The sequence below is a fragment of the Ylistrum balloti genome, unplaced genomic scaffold (genome assembly GCF_031769215.1).
Source record: "Ylistrum balloti isolate Yb309-2 unplaced genomic scaffold, AGI_CSIRO_Ybal_v1 Utg370242, whole genome shotgun sequence".
Taxonomy (NCBI): Eukaryota; Metazoa; Mollusca; class Bivalvia; order Pectinida; family Pectinidae; genus Ylistrum; species Ylistrum balloti.
Genome location: NW_026782196.1, coordinates 32,754 through 52,738, shown reverse-complemented (window position 1 = coordinate 52,738; position 19,985 = coordinate 32,754). Strand labels below are relative to the sequence as shown.

The 19,985-nt window shown below is 33.4% G+C and overlaps 1 protein-coding gene across 1 annotated transcript; it reads right to left on the bottom strand.

Annotated features, from left to right (window-relative positions):
• Nucleotides 1-128: 128 nt before the first annotated feature.
• Nucleotides 129-14,886, bottom strand: LOC132552244 (CD151 antigen-like). The gene is made up of 7 exons (XM_060216396.1): nucleotides 14,280-14,886; nucleotides 12,635-12,826; nucleotides 11,476-11,550; nucleotides 10,932-11,030; nucleotides 7,643-7,798; nucleotides 6,560-6,643; nucleotides 129-6,431 (listed from the first exon to the last, which is right to left on the bottom strand). Exons 1-7 carry the CDS (start codon nucleotides 14,376-14,378, stop codon nucleotides 6,360-6,362), a joined length of 777 nt encoding a protein of 258 aa, XP_060072379.1. The 5' UTR covers nucleotides 14,379-14,886; the 3' UTR covers nucleotides 129-6,359.
• Between the last annotated feature and the right edge of the window lie 5,099 nt (nucleotides 14,887-19,985).

The window sequence follows — 19,985 nt, the reverse complement described above, 5'->3', positions numbered from 1 at the left end:
CTTATCACATACAAGTAGTGACCTAAACCACAGGATAAGATAATAAACAAAGGTATCGGATACATGTACAAACCAAAACAAGTCATCAAAGATTCTTCTCAAATGTTTTATTAAATAATATGTATGAAATATGTTACACAGTGATAAAACTATACAATAGAAATTCCATACGAACAAATGACAACAGGAACATCTTTTTAAAACATTACAAACATCAAGTTAATAAACAAAATCTATTTGTCTGTGAAATATAAATAAAACCATTTTGTACATGTGTGTATTAAAACATGCATTACGGACGACTCCATTACTCAGCAAATGATAAAATGCATGACATGAATCATATTTAAAGAGGTATTAAATATTCACAAATATCTGCTTTAAAACTTTAATATAAAAAGATGACAAAAAACTAATCTGATGACAACAAAACAGTACATCATGTACATAGATATATGCTTGGTACAATTTCTGATACAATTAGCTGGCAGATAACTCAAATTGCACAACCTAAGTGGATGAGCTAGATCTAAGTTTTAAAGTGCAAAAAAAAAAAAAAAAAATCCACACAAAGATCACCACCCAAAGTTTAACAATGCTTGGAAAATCATGGAATATTTATATTTCAGAAGTTTATAACGGATAATAATTTCAAATAGTTACAATTCAATTCTACAGTTTTACAATCAAACCAGATAAATATTTGAATCTGGCAAGTCAAGAAATGTTTAAATGTCATCTTATCGGTAGATGCTGTAGAACACTATGAATATATTGAAGAGTGTCATGTACAAGATGAAATGGCAAGAAACGGTCATCAATATTTCTGATAAACTTCTGTCCAGAAAAGGTTTTATTAACTGTTTTTCTACAAATGCTACCTACAAATAACCCCAACAACAACAAGGAAATGGTTGCATATAGATAAAAGAACTTAGAGATGCATCAAAACATCAAGAGCTGTATCAAAATATGTCATGTTTATCATGTTGTGGAACACAGTTATTGGTTACCTGAGCTTGATATATAAATTTAATATTCTGCATAACAAGGTAGTAATTTCTATTGGTAGATACAGTTAAAACCAAGTTAAGAGCTGCAGCTAACTAAGATGTTCTACCACCATTCTTGAGACTTGGCAGTATGGTGTTCAAACCTGGGATCTAAAATCTGATGTGTTGGCCTGAGATCTTGACCTTTGATGTGTAGGCCTGAGACCTTGACCTTTAGTGTGTAGGCCTGCAGTCTTTAGAACTTGACTCTTGGTATGCAAGCTCAAGTGTGCAAACCCTTTTTGTTCAATTCAGAGACCTTGACCTTGAACATTTCTTATTCAGACCCAGACCTTGACCTTTCAAGTACAGTTTGAATATATTCTGCAACCTTCGATATGTACAACTAAAATGGACTGACTTTGATAAGAAAATGTGAAGCTAAGGAATTAATTTTGTGAAAGAGTAGTCACTGCATATAACTCCTGAAAATTAGCAGGTTGTGTGGTCACCTAATCCTGCTGATCAAGGATCCACACAATGGATGGATAATGCAAGATCCAAGAATGTGACGCTTTCACAACTTAGTCAATTCAGCCACAAAAGTCAAGTTGTTCCACTACCATTCAGTGATCAGAGAACATCTTTTCTCTGTACAAACAAACTGTTGTATTTAATCCCCATGCAGCCATCTTGACATAAATGTGAGTGGAGTGAGAATGCTGTATTGTACAACTCATTCTATTGATCAGTAATTACATGCCTTATCAACATTTTACAATATTTGTACAATATTTGAAATCAATTATCATCAAGATACTGCTGTAGCATCAACTCTAACTCTTACTTTAGAGTCAAAATATTTCATAATTATCATGTGGGTAACCATGGAGATCAGTAGTTACAGGTGTAAATTATATTTTCAATATTAAAGTACCAAAATCATTTTCACAGCATTTCCAATTTTGAGGTCTATTTTATGATTATAATTTAATGACAATTAAGGCATGGTGTTAAGACTCTGTGATATGGTATTTATTTCAGCACCAACACAATTCATAGGTGAATTTCACTCTTAAAAATGATAGCCTGGTTACCTACTGGTCCAAACAATCAATCAATTTTTTTTAATTTAATCTTGATTAAGAATAAATACTATGTACTACATGATATAGCAAGATAAAGATTGTTCACAGCAGAAGGACTAGACAAATAATTAAACGCTTAAAGAAAATTCACTTCCACCAGTTTCATTGATATTGTCAGTCACCACTTTTCTGGTCTTTGTGAACTATAAAATTTACTTTTCAAACGAGATTGAACCTTTTCATGTTTCTTACTACAAATATTTGCCAATATGGTATCAAAATAAAAATGTTTGCATTCAATTTTATATGTATATGTATGCATTTAACTTAAGCAACATTATCATTAAAAAAAAAAAGATATATTATTGTACAAAAATGGCATAAAATTTGTTTCCATTTAATATTAATGTTACCTGTATCAAATACAGCATAACTGGATATCTACAAAATATGAACAAAATATGTCTGAAAAACACTAAGCCTGCAAGATGAATCCATTATGAAGGCTTAATAAGCGAGCATTTTTTATCACTAACCATCACACACTAACCATGTTTTTATGATAGTACATAAGTAGGTCAAACATAGTATCTAAAGTCCATGATATCTCTTGCAAATATTTACAGGTTTTGACCAATATTTATGAAATCTAAGACCTCTCTAATATTGAACAAAGGATTGTATTGAAATAAAACAATGAATGTATCAAATTTGGTTCAAATCTGATGACAAAATCATTTAACAGAAACCCTAAAAATAATATGCACCTTGATCTGTGATCTTAGGGGTATAAAAATTACACTACATGCTTTGGGCATGTCTTAAATATGGCACTTTTTCAGTTTGAATACTTCACATTTTTACCTTGGACTAAAAGTTGTGTTTAGTTCATACCTGGTATGTTACACAATTATTAAAGGTAAACAGGTATAATTGTTTTTATAAATTTAAAACTGATACATTCCTGCTCAAGTTGGGGTAAGTGACTAATTAGCATAATGATTTATTTTACCTATATTGGTTTAGACAATGGTTTTTATTTGTCAGGTTTTTGTCTCCAGCCAAGTTTATTTTGAGCCAGTGTCTCTGTGTAGGAGCTGGTGGCTACCTCACTGAACAACATATGCGAGGCCCCTCACATACCATCTAAAGCAGTCAGGGTAAAGTGCCTTGCACAAGGATGCAAACATGTCAGCACAGACTGGTCTGTTCCTCAGTTCCCCGAGAAACAGAAACCTCACTGGATCAGAAGCACTGAAACTTATGCCTTGGATTTTCACCTGAGGTTGAGTAGGCTGATGTGCAACTGACTTAGCTATCACAAACCTCTTTATACAATGAAACATGACTTTATGATTATGATAGAATTCCACACCAGCTCCAAAATATGTAATATGGTAATATTCAAACTGAAATTATGGTATGACCATTTGCTAATACTGATCTATTCCTGAGAAAGGAGATTTCAATACATGTAGAAATGTTCAACAACAAAACAGATTTATCTTACTTGATGAACAACTTAAACAAAACTGACCAATAAACACAACGATTAGAATAAATGAAAAATGTTTACACAATCTACATAATTCCAGTAAATAGAGAGGTGAATGGTGGGGGCTTCTAATTACAGTGGAAGAAAGTATGTGACCTAAATACACAATGTAAACATAGAGCTAATAAAATCTTCTTATTACACAGTCATTTACAAAAACTACTAACTATTCTAAACAGTCTAATGAGGAACACTGAGGAGGTTATATATCACACTAAATTCTATATTTACTGACTAGACTAGTTTATAAATCAAAACAGAATAGAAAAAATATTCTGTACAGTATCCAAGACTGTTTTTAATAATAAAATAGTATTCAACATGAAATAATTAATACTACACTACCCAACTTCTTTAACATAAAGTTTATATTTTGTTAAAACTTCATACTTTTTTTTGTGTCTTCTTGTTCATTTGATGTTTATTATAATATATACATTATATATTTTTATGAAAAGGAATCTTAACTTGCGGAAAGAAATTAAAGTTCGAAAAGAGGACTGAAACAGTATGAAAATGTGTACATATGTTTATCTCACTGACAATTTTAACAAGATGGAATACTTGTTCAGTGACAGGTAACTATATCCCAGAGCCTGTTTACATTAATTGGTTTCACCACTAGGACCACAGCGATCATTTACCATATAAGGACAGACCTACTGATCTTATGCTTTCTGATGAATCTCAATTAAGCCTAGTGAAGTACTGATAACAACTAAGTTGTATAGAAAATGTCAAATATCCTGAATGGGAATGAAGAGCTTCTGTAATGATAGGGAGCACATGTCATAAGAAAGATGATTACAATAGGGATATGTAGTTTCTATATGTTTATCACTGGAATGTATACCTCAATGTTATGGAAAATGATGACAGTCCTCATGAAAAAAAAATGACCAGGAGATTTTTTTCAACCTTTCCACAAAATATTTCTAATCATTAAAATGAAGCAATAAAAAGTTATGAAATAAAATTTGATCGAATTAAAATGGCAACAGATTACAAATACTGCATCAGATCAAAGGTACATTCCTCCAGCATAAGTTTATGTTTTAATCTACAATATTAATTACATTAAGCCAACAAATAAAAATTACTGGGAGACATCTCAAAAATACTCCAAAATCAGAACAACAGACTTAGATTCCAAAACCATTTAATGCATCTAGCCAATGCAAACTTTAAAAAAAGGCTTTGTCTGTAAAAACATTTACTGCTCATTAAGTCCAGTCATTTCGGCTTCTCTGAATAAGTATAGCAGTATATCAATTTGTATCATAGCTTCATTTACCCATTATCATTTGACAAAACAGATCACAACTTACATTACTGACCATTAGAGATCATCTTTACAAAGAAAGCATAAATACTTTTCACAACAGAGGAATTATTGTTTACAAATACACATTTTATTTCTCAAGACGAAAATCAATAACCATAAAAATCTAAAATATAACAACTGGCCGATTCCACCTGAACGACCCTTTCTTTATTTCTGTATCAATGACAGATATCATTACACCTAGTAAAGATCTACAAAAATAAGGGCAATGAGACAACTCTTCTTCTTTAGAAAGCTAAAGTCAGCTTTGAACCAAACAGTGATTCAGAAGATTCAGATATTACAGAATGAATCAATTCCATTAGACCAGTATATTCTGTCTTTGCATGCTTACCTTACATAGTTTTGTTCTTGTGTTGACATTAAACAGCTCCCAGAGGGACCTTGGTGCACACCAGGATTGTTTTATCTTAACTTGTTTCACTTTTTTTTCTCTCCTTTCCTCTGTTTTTGTTCTTAGTTAAATATGAAATTTGAAAATTCCTCCCAAGAATTACACGATTACCTGTATTCATGGTCAAATCCAAGACAACCGGTTGCCTACTGGCCATTTTTTTCCTAATCAGTCCAAAAATTAATAAATAATGACTAAGGGTAAGCTTCAAATGAAATCTGAGTAAAATCCCTCCACGAAACAAGAATAACAAACTTCATAGCCAGGTCTAAGGTGAGTATCTGTCAGCCATTTTTCTGATAAGTCCCAAAATGAGGACAAAACAAGGGACAAAGGCCAACTCAATAACTATAGACTTACTAGTAAAATTAATATTGATGTTTGTGTCTTATCCCTATGTAAAACACAGTATCATTGATATGAGATAAAGAAAGGGTCTTAACAGGGCTTGCGGTTGTTCCTTGACATTTGCAGTTTCAGAAATACTATAAATGAAAATATTCCCTGAAATTTAATTATCATATTTACAATTTTTGAAGTATGACAGCTTCAATCCCAAGAGTCAAACCTCATTTTTGATAAGAAAAACAGAATCTCAAGGATCAACCGAAAGACCTGATCTAATGGATTTAATCTCAAAATGATATTGCGATGATTATCACTATTTCTACTTGATACCATGTTTATGAACACAATCATTGGCAAGCTTAACTGATCAGTACTGTCAGGGAACTACTGTGCACAATTGATATAAAATTTTGCATTTGAAATCATCAGAAATCTATGATATCTATATTGGGTTACTGCACAAATAAAACCAGAGTACTCTTCTCTGCATTGCTGGCATAACTTACACTTTCGTGGAATGCCACAGGATAAAAAATTCTCATGGTGGGACAACATAAAGCTGATGTACTCTGCTACTGTTGTTGCTATAAAATTATCTCCCCTGATAAATAAGTCACTTCTTGTGGTGTCACTGGTGTCAGTAGTGGCGTTGTACCATATTGTCTTTGATTTTTCTTACCAAACAACAAGAGAATATAATCCCAAATATCTGAAAAAAACCATGTTTCACCGTTAATTAATCATTTACTGATCAAGAAGTACAGATAGTGTGTTTTATAAGCAGCTGGTGAATTCTCCTTCTTATCTCTAAGCAATAAATATATATCTGTAAATTACCTGTATACAGCACAACCCCAGGCCTATCCCTCCTATTAGCACCAAGTTAGACTTTGTGTACTGTTCGAGTCGTAAACTGCAGCTCTGAAAAACATTTGGAAACCATTACAGTTAAACTGTGAACAGCCTCATTATTACACTACTAACTAAATTATTGAAGTGTAAAAGAAACAGGACTGTGTTGCTTGTCCATAGTGCTAAATACTGTCTCCATCACTCAGCTGATGGGTCAGTGTGGCATGAACATTGTTAAATACTATCTCCATCACTCAGCTGATGGATCGGTGTGGCATGAACATTGTTAAATAATACTGTCACTGCCACTCAGCTGATGGGTCAGTGTGGCATGAACATTGTTAAATACGGTCAATGCCACTCAGCTAACGGGTCAGTGTGGCATGAACATTGTTAAATACTGCCACTCAGCTGATGGGTCAGTGTGGCATGAACATTGTTAAATACGGTCAATGCCACTCAGCTAACGGGTCAGTGTGGCATGAACATTGTTAAATACTGTCACTGCCACTCAGCTGATGGGTCAGTGTGGCATGAACATTGTTAAATACTGTCACTGCCACTCAGCTGATGGGTCAGTGTGGCATGAACATTGTTAAATACGGTCACTGCCACTCAGCTGATGGGTCAGTGTGGCATGAACATTGTTAAATACGGTCACTGCCACTCAGTTGAAAGGTCAGTGTGGTATGAACATTGTTAAATACAGTCACTGCCACAAGTCATGGTATTCAGAGTCTCAAGATGAAATTTATAAATTCTCAAAAATAACAGGGTAAGTGTAGAAAGTATGATGTCTACCACTCAACTGACAGCATGCTTGTTTGGTTCAGATGTCTGTGGAATTATCACACCAGAGACCTGCATTCAATTTCTGTCCGAGTGCTTGATAGTTATGTCTTCTCACAGTTCCTCACATCTGAGAGGACTACACTTTAGGTTTTGTGGAAGGAGATAATTCGTCACCTTACTAGTCTCAACTAGTGGGAATTTCTCTGTAATCAAGCCGCAGACTGTCAGGCTACTGACTTTTATCTTCTGATCATTGAAATGTTCCAGAATACTTACATCATACTGGATGTTGGAGGGATGAGTACTGATGGCACAGTTAACACTGACAGATTTACAGCAGCTTTCTGGTGTATTATTGAGGGTCTCATTGTCTGTCTTCAGCCAACGTGAATATTTCCAGTCCTCAAATATTGCTGCTCCACAACACTTAAACTGCAAAGAAATTTGACCAATGTTAAACTGAAAACAAATTTGACCAATGTTAATCTGAACACAAAATTGACCAAGTCTGTCTTCAGCCAACGTGAATATTTCCAGTTGCTCCACAACACTTAAACTGCAAAGAAATTTGACCAATGTTAAACTGAAAACAAATTTGACCAATGTTAATCTGAAAACAAAATTGACCAATGTTAATCTGAACACAAAATTGACCACGGTTGAGATGTTTTGTACCACAAATTAGCTGCTTTGTAATTTGTTTGCTTGGTTTATCAACTTAGGAACAGCCAAGGTAATTTTGAGGTGGGATATCTTTGTAATAGCCAGTGACCACCTCACTGAACAACATACAGGAGGCATGTTATATGCAATCCAGAGTAATTTTCTTGCCCAATGACACAATCATGAGCTCCTTGGCTTCCTGCGACACAAACTGCCACAGGAAAATAAAACCACCTCATATCATTACCTGAGGATATGTAGGCCAACGCTCTAACCCAATGATAATTACATCATAATTCAATATTTTCAATTTACTCAGACAAGTTTACTATCACAAAGGAAAATTATTTTGTCAAGAACTTCAGAATCTTGGATGTCCAAGTAAGGTATGTTTCATGCCCTGTCAATACGGGATCACCAAAATTTTTTATTTCACTGATTCAAGGTATGTTTGGTATATTTCATTATAATCTGATCATGGTTTGTAACTGAGAAAATTGGTTATGTTTAGTAACTCTCTGAACATAGTGTCAGCTTTTAACATACATGATGGAAGTCTTTCTGTGTACACAAACATATTTATACTATAGGGAAGAATACAGGGTCTCATTCTGTGTACACAAACATATTTATCCTATAGGGAAGTAAAGGAGGTCTTTCTGTGTACACAAACATATTTATCCTATAGGGAAGTAAAGGAGGTCTTTCTGTGTACACAAACATATTTATCCTATAGGGAAGTAAAGGAGGTCTTTCTGTGTACACAAACATATTTATACTATAGAGAAGAATACAGGGTCTCATTCTGTGTACACAAACATATTTATCCTATAGGGAAGTAAAGGAGGTCTTTCTGTGTACACAAACATATTTATCCTATAGGGAAGTAAAGGAGGTCTTTCTGTGTACACAAACATATTTATCCTATAGGGAAGTAAAGGAGGTCTTTCTGTGTACACAAACATATTTATCCTATAGGGAAGTAAAGGAGGTCTTTCTGTGTACACAAACATATTTATCCTATAGGGAAGTAAAGGAGGTCTTTCTGTGTACACAAACATATTTATCCTATAGGGAAGTAAAGGAGGTCTTTCTGTGTACACAAACATATTTATCCTATAGGGAAGTAAAGGAGGTCTTTCTGTGTACACAAACATATTTATCCTATAGGGAAGTAAAGGAGGTCTTTCTGTGTACACAAACATATTTATCCTATAGGGAAGTAAAGGAGGTCTTTCTGTGTACACAAACATATTTATCCTATAGGGAAGTAAAGGAGGTCTTTCTGTGTACACAAACATATTTATCCTATAGGGAAGTAAAGGAGGTCTTTCTGTGTACACAAACATATTTATCCTATAGGGAAGTAAAGGAGGTCTTTCTGTGTACACAAACATATTTATCCTATAGGGAAGTAAAGGAGGTCTTTCTGTGTACACAAACATATTTATCCTATAGGGAAGTAAAGGAGGTCTTTCTGTGTACACAAACATATTTATCCTATAGGGAAGTAAAGGAGGTCTTTCTGTGTACACAAACATATTTATCCTATAGGGAAGTAAAGGAGGTCTTTCTGTGTACACAAACATATTTATCCTATAGGGAAGTAAAGGAGGTCTTTCTGTGTACACAAACATATTTATCCTATAGGGAAGTAAAGGAGGTCTTTCTGTGTACACAAACATATTTATCCTATAGGGAAGTAAAGGAGGTCTTTCTGTGTACACAAACATATTTATCCTATAGGGAAGTAAAGGAGGTCTTTCTGTGTACACAAACATATTTATCCTATAGGGAAGTAAAGGAGGTCTTTCTGTGTACACAAACATATTTATCCTATAGGGAAGTAAAGGAGGTCTTTCTGTGTACACAAACATATTTATCCTATAGGGAAGTAAAGGAGGTCTTTCTGTGTACACAAACATATTTATCCTATAGAGAAGAATACAGGGTCTCATTCTGTTTATCATTAAGACAGATTACATGGGATGTTGACATTTCCACACATTTTATCATTAAGACAGATTACATGGGATGTTGACATTTCCACACATTTTATCATTAAGACAGATTACATGGGATGTTGACATTTCCACACATTTTATCATTAAGACAGATTACATGGGATGTTGACATTTCCACACATTTTATCATTAAGACAGATTACATGGGATGTTGACATTTCCACACATTTTATCATTAAGACAGATTACATGGGATGTTGACATTTCCACACATTTTATCATTAAGACAGATTACATGGGATGTTGACATTTCCACACATTTTATCATTAAGACAGATTACATGGGATGTTGACATTTCCACACATTTTATCATTAAGACAGATTACATGGGATGTTGACATTTCCACACATTTTATCATTAAGACAGATTACAAGGGATGTTGACATTTCCACACATTTTATCATTAAGACAGATTACATGGGATGTTGACATTTCCACACATTTTATCATTAAGACAGATTACATGGGATGTTGACATTTCCACACATTTTATCATTAAGACAGATTACATGGGATGTTGACATTTCCACACATTTTATCATTAAGACAGATTACATGGGATATTGACATTTCCACACATTTTATCATTAAGACAGATTACATGGGATGTTGACATTTCCACACATTTTATCATTAAGACAGATTACATGGGATGTTGACATTTCCACACATTTTATCATTAAGACAGATTACATGGGATGTAACACACATTTCCACACATTTTATCATTAAAACAGATTACATGGGATGTGGACATTTCCACACATTTTATCATTAAGACAGATTACATGGGATGTTGACATTTCCACACATTTTATCATTAAGACAGATTACATGGGATGTAACACACATTTCCACACATTTTATCAATTTTACCTCAATCTGCATGTCGTCCACCAATTTGGTGAAAACTGGATCAAAGTTGTACTTTTCCATCATACTTTTGTTGAGGCTTCTGGTCAGTTCTTCTCGAATCTTCACATAAAAAATTACATAGAATTATAAAATTTGTATAAAATAAAAAAGTAAATTGAATTTTTTTGTCACACTTGTTTTAAGGTATATTTATATATCAAATCACACTTGTTTTAAGGTATATTTATATATCAAATCACACTTGTTTTAAGGTATATTTATATATCAAATCACACTTGTTTTAAGGTATATTTATATATCAAATCACACTTGTTTTAAGGTATATTTATATATCAAAGTACAAATGCTATTATTTATTTTTTAAAATCTTCTCTTTTCTTTACAGTATGGTTACTTCAAGATTTAGGGGGTTTACACTTTCCTTACACAATCTTAAGCATCAATATATTATTATCCTTATTAAGTGTCTATTACAAAAATGAGATTTTTATCAGCTGTTGAGTAATTCTTTAGTTACAGAATTTTTCTTGAATGGTTAGCTCACCGTTCCATCGTACATGTAGGCCAACACTCCCGAGATAGCTTCAATCAGGAATATAAAAAGTAGGAACACAGCGTACTGTAACATAAATCGTGTCAGAGTTGTAACATAGATTATGTCAGAGTTGTAACATAGATTATGTCAGAGTTGTAACATAGATCATGTCAGAGTTGTAACATAGATTATGTCAGAGTTGTAACATAGATCATGTCAGAGTTGTAACATAGATCGTTGTAACATAGATCGTGTTTGTAACATAGATCGTGTCCGAGTTGTAACATAGATCGTGTCAGAGTTGTAACATAGATTGTGTCCGAGTTGTAACATAGATCGTGTTGGAGTTGTAACATAGATCGTGTTGGAGTTGTAATATAGATTATGTCAGAGTTACAAGTGAAGAAACAATTTTGAGAAAGTTTTGAACTAAAGCTTGTATCAGGCCACCTCCTTCATAAACCGAGAGAAACCAGCCTAATGAAATATTCCACCATTGTCGGTATCAGTGTTCGCCTCATGTTTATTTCAACATCATGATATACATCATTGCAGTAATTATATTACAGGACTTTTGTACATGACAATGCTTTTGTAAGTGATTCTACTGCAACACATAAAAATGAGCTTATAACCGCACATATTGCAGTTTTCAGCTGATCTCAATAACTTACTAGCCAGCCCTAAATCTGTGACAACAGTCATTATCAAGAATAGAATAACATGATGCATACTTGTAGTGTATAGCACAGAACACATACGATTAATATCATAAAACACAGGTACACTTACGGGATATCAGTTTCATATTATGCAGCTGTTGAAATATTTGATATATCTAAAAGGATATACTCTATTATCTAAAAATCTCAAAAATTTTGATTTGTGAAAATTGTAAAATTAACCAGCTGTATACCAGTAGTATGTTTTTCACTTCATAATGAAATCCACACATCCTTTTGAAATGTTGACATACATACATAATGTAATGTAATTGCCATTTATCTTTCTATAGTAGGCAGTGTGATGTTATAGATAACAATTACAGGTCGGTCATGTCATTATATTATACAATGCATCAAAATTTTTCAAGTTCAAACCAGACTCCTTTCGTCATTATTTCTGTCAGACAGGTTTTATTTTATCTAAATAGAGTAATTATACCCACCATGACAAGACAACATCTGTTATCAATACAAGCTCCTGTGCATCCTACAATTCCAGACAATAGGATGAAAGCTCCAGTAGCTATGAGGAGGTAGGTTGCTATGGGAAATGTATTACTGCCCAGCAAATTAATGTAGGTGAACTTTTCCAGCTTTATGTACAGACCGGTAGATAAGAATGCCACTCCTGAGAGCTGAAGTACAAAGGTCACATTTTGAGGGAAGTGATTAAAATCTAATAAATTTCAATTTTCATTTTTTTTACAATTTCAATATTTAAAGGAACCAAAATCTTTCAATGCAAAAATAATTCACTTAGCAAAAAGAAGAGTATGAAATGAAAAAGAGGCCCACAGGTCTTAATGGTCATCTTACTACAAACTTTCAACAGAGAGAAGGGTTATTTTCTAAGTTAAAGATAAATCTAACTGGTAAAACTTGAGAAGAAGTTTAAAATAGGTGTTGCACAGGAAAACCATGATTGCACAATCATGTAACATAATGGCCTTCCTGACTGCCTTATCAAAGTTTTGACAAGGTTGAAAAAAAAACCAAAACATTCTTGGCTACCTTCCTTAACATTCCCACCAACTTTTAGCTCAATAACACCAGTGAAACTGCAGAAGAAGTTTAAAATATATTTTTCAAGATGGCGACCATCTTGGATTTCAGACAAACCCAAAAAATAACATCACTTGATCAGGACCATCTCAGGATCACTTCAAGTTTAAGCTCTATCTCACCAGTGAAACTTGAGAAGAATGTTAAAATGTCAAAAGTTTATTCACGATGGACAATGATGGTTGAAGCACAATAGCTATAACTACCAGAAATAGATTTATATCATAGATACTACCAGAAATAGTTTTATATCATAGATATTACCAGAAATAGATTTATATCATAGATATTACCAGAAATAGCTTTATATCTACCAGAAATAGCTTTATATCATAGATACTACCAAAAATAGCTTTATATCATAGATACTACCAGAAATAGCTTTATATCATAGATATTACCAGAAATAGCTTTATATATCATAGTTTTATATTACCAGAAATAGTATCTTTATATCATAGATATTACCAGAAATAGCTTTATATCATATTACCAGATAGTTTTATAACATAGATATTACCAGAAATATCTTTATATCATAGATATTACCAGAAATAGCTTATAGTAAATATATATTTTTTTTATAGTAAATATAATTTTTTTTTTTAAATATTAGAGAAATATCCAGAACATGACATCAATTTTCTTTCTGATTTGATAGTTAATGACATTTCAACACAGCTGACAAGTCTTTACTGTCAGTAAATTTAATGCCAGATGGTGACAAAGGAAAGTATGACACTAATTTCATAGACTCGATTTAAGGACAGAATCTATATCTTCTGACATTTCACTCACCACTATAAGGCAAATATGTTGTGATTGCAAAGGAATTATCAAAAGCACCAAAGTATCTATAGGTAGCAGAGCTAATAAAAAGATTAAATGTTTCAAAGGGTAGGGAAGATAAAAGGTTACTTTTATGTTCTCTACCAAAGAGAATAATGACATTTCTAAGCACAAAATCTGACAGTGTTGACTTAATGATAAAATCTAGCACCATAACCATGATAAAAGAATACTTACTAGAAAAAGAAAGGTAAACATATAGATGACAAATTTGAGGAAATTTTGGCCACACAGATCATTGTGCTTCCTCTTCCTGGAATATCTTGGATTCATCATGATGTCTTTTTATTCAGTAAACCCAGTCCCTCAATAAAAGCTAAACCTCAGACTGTATCAGTGTTTCTCAGGTATGGTAATAGATCCACTATGATGGACGTCACACACATTAACAAATGTTCAGTATGTGTGAGGAGTCCAGATTATTTCTCATTCATGTATGAAATGTCCTAATATCAATTTACGGTTTGACAAAAAAAACATAATTAACTTTTATAATTTCCTTCAGAAATCCACTCTCACAGCATATTATGTCAAATGTAAAAAGAAAATTAAAACTTTACATTCTCATATTACACATTAAAAACCCAGTACAAATGGGTGTGTGGCATTTAATTTAGAATTGACTGAAATGTATATGAAAAGAGTTCAACAGGTGACGGTCCATCAAAGGTTGGTGAATAGGACTAGCAACGCTGATCAAAGCATCCCCTGTCTGACCCTATCCTGTGATGGTGGCCTTGATGCCCTCTGCTGGTTTGACCTTGGCCCCAAACTCTCCTATGAGTTGTACCTTTCCAACCTGAAGGGAAAAGAAAGATTAAATGTGGATTTTAGTAGTGTTACAACCTAATAGTAGTAAATATTTCCAAACATTGAATACATTTTCTAATTGTATATAGTACACTTGCTAACTTCATGTGGTTGCTGTGTTTATCAGTAATTCTCCTCCTGTGCAGTGTGAGCCGGGGTCATTTTGAGGTGATCAGACTGAGTATGTTTGACAGATTTATTGATTATACTACCCCATTATATTGCTCTATATATAACCCAAGAAAATAAATTAAAGTTGCAAGCACCTGTTTTTCAGATTAAGACCCTTATTAGGGGGTTTCTGTAGTTACTTGCGAATACTTTGATGAACAATATGCAGAAGGCCTACCACACGCATTCCAATAGAGCAAAGTGTCATGTTCAAGGTCTGTACATATAAACATCACATATCATGTCTCCCACATATAAACATCACATATCATGTCCCCCACATATAAACATCACATATCATGTCTCCCACATATAAACATCACATATCATGTTCCCCACATATAAACATCACATATCACGTCCCCCGCATATAAACATCACATATCATGTCCCCCACATAAAAACATCACATATCACGTCCCCCACATATAAACATCACATATCATGTCTCCCACATATAAACATCACATATCATGTCTCCCACATATAAACATCACATATCATGTCTCCCACATATAAACATCACATATCATGTTCCCCACATATAAACATCACATATCATGTCTCCCACATATAAACATCACATATCATGTCTCCCACATATAAACATCACATATCATGTCTCCCACATATAAACATCACATATCATGTCCCCCACATATAAACATCACATATCATGTCCCCCACATATAAACATCACATATCATGTTCCCCACATATAAACATCACATATCATGTCCCCCAACATATAAACATCACATATCATGTCTCCCACATATAAACATCACATATCATGTCCCCCACATATAAACATCACATATCATGTTCCCCACATATAAACATCACATATCATGTCCCCCACATATAAACATCACATATCATGTTCCTCAGATATAAACATCACATATTATGTCCCCCACATATAAACATCACATATCATTTCTCCCACATATAAACATCACATATCATGTCTCCCACATATAAACATCACATATCATGTCTCCCACATACAAACATCACATATCATGTCTCCCACATATAAACATCACATATCATGTCTCCCACATATAAACATCACATATCATGTCCCCCACATATAAACATCACATATCATGTCTCCCACATATAAACATCACATATCATGTCCCCAACATATAAACATCACATATCATGTCTCCCACATATAAACATCACATATCATGTCTCCCACATATAAACATCACATATCATGTCTCCCACATATAAACATCACATATCATGTCTCCCACATATAAACATCACATATCATGACCCCACATATAAACATCACATATCATGTCCCCCACATATAAACATCACATATCATGTCTACTACTGTGAATATACCAATGTCCTAGTTTTCTGTATTACAGCACATTTAACATGTGCTATTGTAACAACAGAACATAGAGACGTAAAATGTTTTGACCTTGTGGTTAAAAGAACCTTGATTTAACTTTCACTTATACATAAACCTATAAAACTGGGACTCTTGTACAATTCTTCTGAACCAAAACCATACATACACACATATATTTATAGCTACAGGATGGTTGATCAACAAACATTAAGTTATAAATGTTCGATTTTATCAAAATTCAATTAGTTTACCATATACACAAGTGTAATGTACTGTTTTCTGAATAACTTGGTAATAAATCAGAAAAAATATCACCAATGATGAATGATATATCCTGATATTGGCAGAAGTGGCTTATATATACCTTTTAAAAAAAATTAAACATGTTTTACAATACTTGAGCCTATGATAAATGATCATGGCCATCCATTGGTATTAAGGATCTTGGATTGTCAGTCCTAAGATTCATGGTGACACAAATATTGACAACTGTAGAAAAAAAATTACAAGGAGTCGCTGGTGACAGCTTTATAATCACTGACAGATTTTAACATATGTCAGCAGTGAACCAGACTTCTTGTTACTGACTCAGAGAGACAAAACGTAACACTGGATTGTTATATACTCTAAAATTGTATCTCAGGTTTGAGTGAAAGCACTTACTCTGTATAACATAGAAAACTATCAGGAGCACACATACATATACATATGACACATATCATGAATTCTACCATATCTATCTAGTATATAGCCCATCTAACACTATTAAAGTTTCAAAAGAAATATCAATTATCTTTCAATTAATGCCTGGTAATAAGGTAACATCCATACTTCGACAATGAGTCTGAGATTATAACAAACCCAGTATGTTTATGAATATCACAACCATGTATAGAGACTGATATAGCTGTTAAAAACCCCGCCCATTTTTATTTCTAAAACATATACATTTAAAGTGAGCAACATGGAAAACTAAAGTATTGAAACCATTTATTGTTTATATTCAGTTAAAAGGTCCCTTGCAACTGATCAATGTAATATCAATTTAGTGGCACAATACTGTGAATATCAAAATCAGCATATCATACCTTCATATTTCCTTATTTTACCCAATGGTAATGATAGAATATTTGCCACTTAATTTCAGTGATGCTGGATCAATCAATGATTCTATTACCACTCAAGTATGACGAAACAGTGAAATGGTTTATATACATTAATGAAATACAATATAGTATCTAATATTTAGATAGGTGAAATTGCAAGAAAGCTACTATCAGTAAAACAAATCATAACTGGATTAGTTATAGAGAAGAAATTTATCAAAAGTAAGTATCCAATCTGACAAAAAATTGTACTTGTCCACATCTTATTTAGACTGACATCATATGTGGATGAAATTAATTAGATATTCTACATTGCTAAACTTAAAATTTCACATAATCGTATGATGTTTCTTGTATTTTTTAAAACATATGGACGTCTGAATTCCGAGATCTGTTACTGTCTGACTCATTGTGCATAATACTGCGGCTTCTCACCATAACAATATGGTGGGGAAAACCATGTATCTATATACATTATGAGTGATTAGCCAAGAAGGATTCGGTACCAGTATGTATGGTATTATGTAAAAATTTATGCTATCCAAACCTTGATTTCATTTTAATGGTGATCTGCCATCCCAATGAAAACACTAAAATGAAAATCTGTTTCATAAAAGATAAATATATGATGAAGGACAAAAAATATTTTGCTGACTTGCATTGTCTTGCAAACATTATAGGTAATAAAGAATGTTTTAAGGTATATCTATCAAACACAGCTATCATATATAGCTATCAAAATCATGTACAAATATATATACTTCAAGATAAAATTGATAATCATAGTACAGTACCAACCTGCTGTCAGTGTGAGGCTTTCCTATATCCCCTATTATAAACCAAACCATCTGGATGTGCACATGTTATATATATACAACAGTAGTAAATGTCACAGCCTACTTTCAGCGAGCTGGCTATGTCATGTCGAATATTTAGCACCACTATATCAGCTATACAAGATATTTGTTTCACTCTTCCTTGGGTAACAGGTTGCATTCACTGGGGTTTGTTTGCAATAGATAGCTAACAAATTGGATTGAAAAATGACAAAATTTTCGAAGGCATCTAGAGATCTGAATTCAAAAGATGTCTAATTTACCAACAAGTAACAAGTGACCCCCAGTGGTAAAACAGGCAGGTTAAGTTAATCAAGGACACATCAGAGGTAATAGAGCCAATATAATCATTTTTCTTCAGTGCTAGTTTCAATACAGATCACAAAGTATTAGGGTTGGCAGTATAGTCTGTCTCTCCACGATTTCATTTTATCTTGGTAAGGGGTTATTTACAGTTGAATACTGCACAAGTCATGGTTTTCCCATGATAAGCCCAGGAGACATATGCTTCTGGTTCAAATTCAGGGGTGGGCTTATTACAGGACAACTGTTGCAGATTGTACAAATCTTATTGATGACATGGGCTTTTTACCTATTAATTATGGTTATTATATTCTTCGTCTATGTAACTTATTTGACTTTCAAGTGAGGATAAATTACCAAATACAAAATATGTATGTATGCATGAATGTACATGTGACCTTGGCCCAATTTAACACATTACCTAGGTACCAACATTTCATACCTCTACATTGGTTTCATTGCCCATCTATTAGGAACAATTGGACAATTAGTACCACATACCTGTACACCATGCCGAGAAACATTCCAGAATACACTGGACAGCTAACAAGAGCCAGTTGTAGTCAGAGGTACTGAGAGGGAGAACTGGACATAGAAAATACAGAGCTTATCATGTCATTAACACTGAGCTACTTTTTCAGAATTTTTTCTTATTTTTGAAAATGCCCTTTAAAAGTAAACACTGAATGTCTCACAAACAAAACTAAGAGACCCAGAGGGCCTGTATCGCTTGCATGGATATTTAAGTCAATAATGCAAAACTTTACATTTCATTAGAAGGAAAACATTTCCCCTAATGAGCTTCACCTCACAGAAACAGCTTCAAATTCCCTAGTGTTGGGGACAGTGATCAGTTGTTAATCATTTGATATCCAGCAATGCTATGAAATTATGGGAATATAATCTCAATGGCAAATGTCAAAGACATAATCTATCCTCCAATGGACCAGACCCCTGTTCAAATTATCAGTTATTATTGTAATTATCTGCTGATGATCAGCAATGCTGTAGTTATTTAGTGGGGATCACCAGTGTTTCAAATAACCAAAGATCTAAATGAATTGTTGATGATCCAAAGCAATGATATAAAAATGAAGTAAATCCACTTGGGGGTTAGACTTCACCCAAGCATGCTTCAGACCAAATATGGACAACATCCTGCAATTCCTTAATAAAACAAGATAGATTTTAAAGAAATTCATAGATTTTCCATATTGGGCCCAGCTCCTCAGGCCCCATAGGACCCAAGACCCATCATTTATACAAAACTGATTTCCCT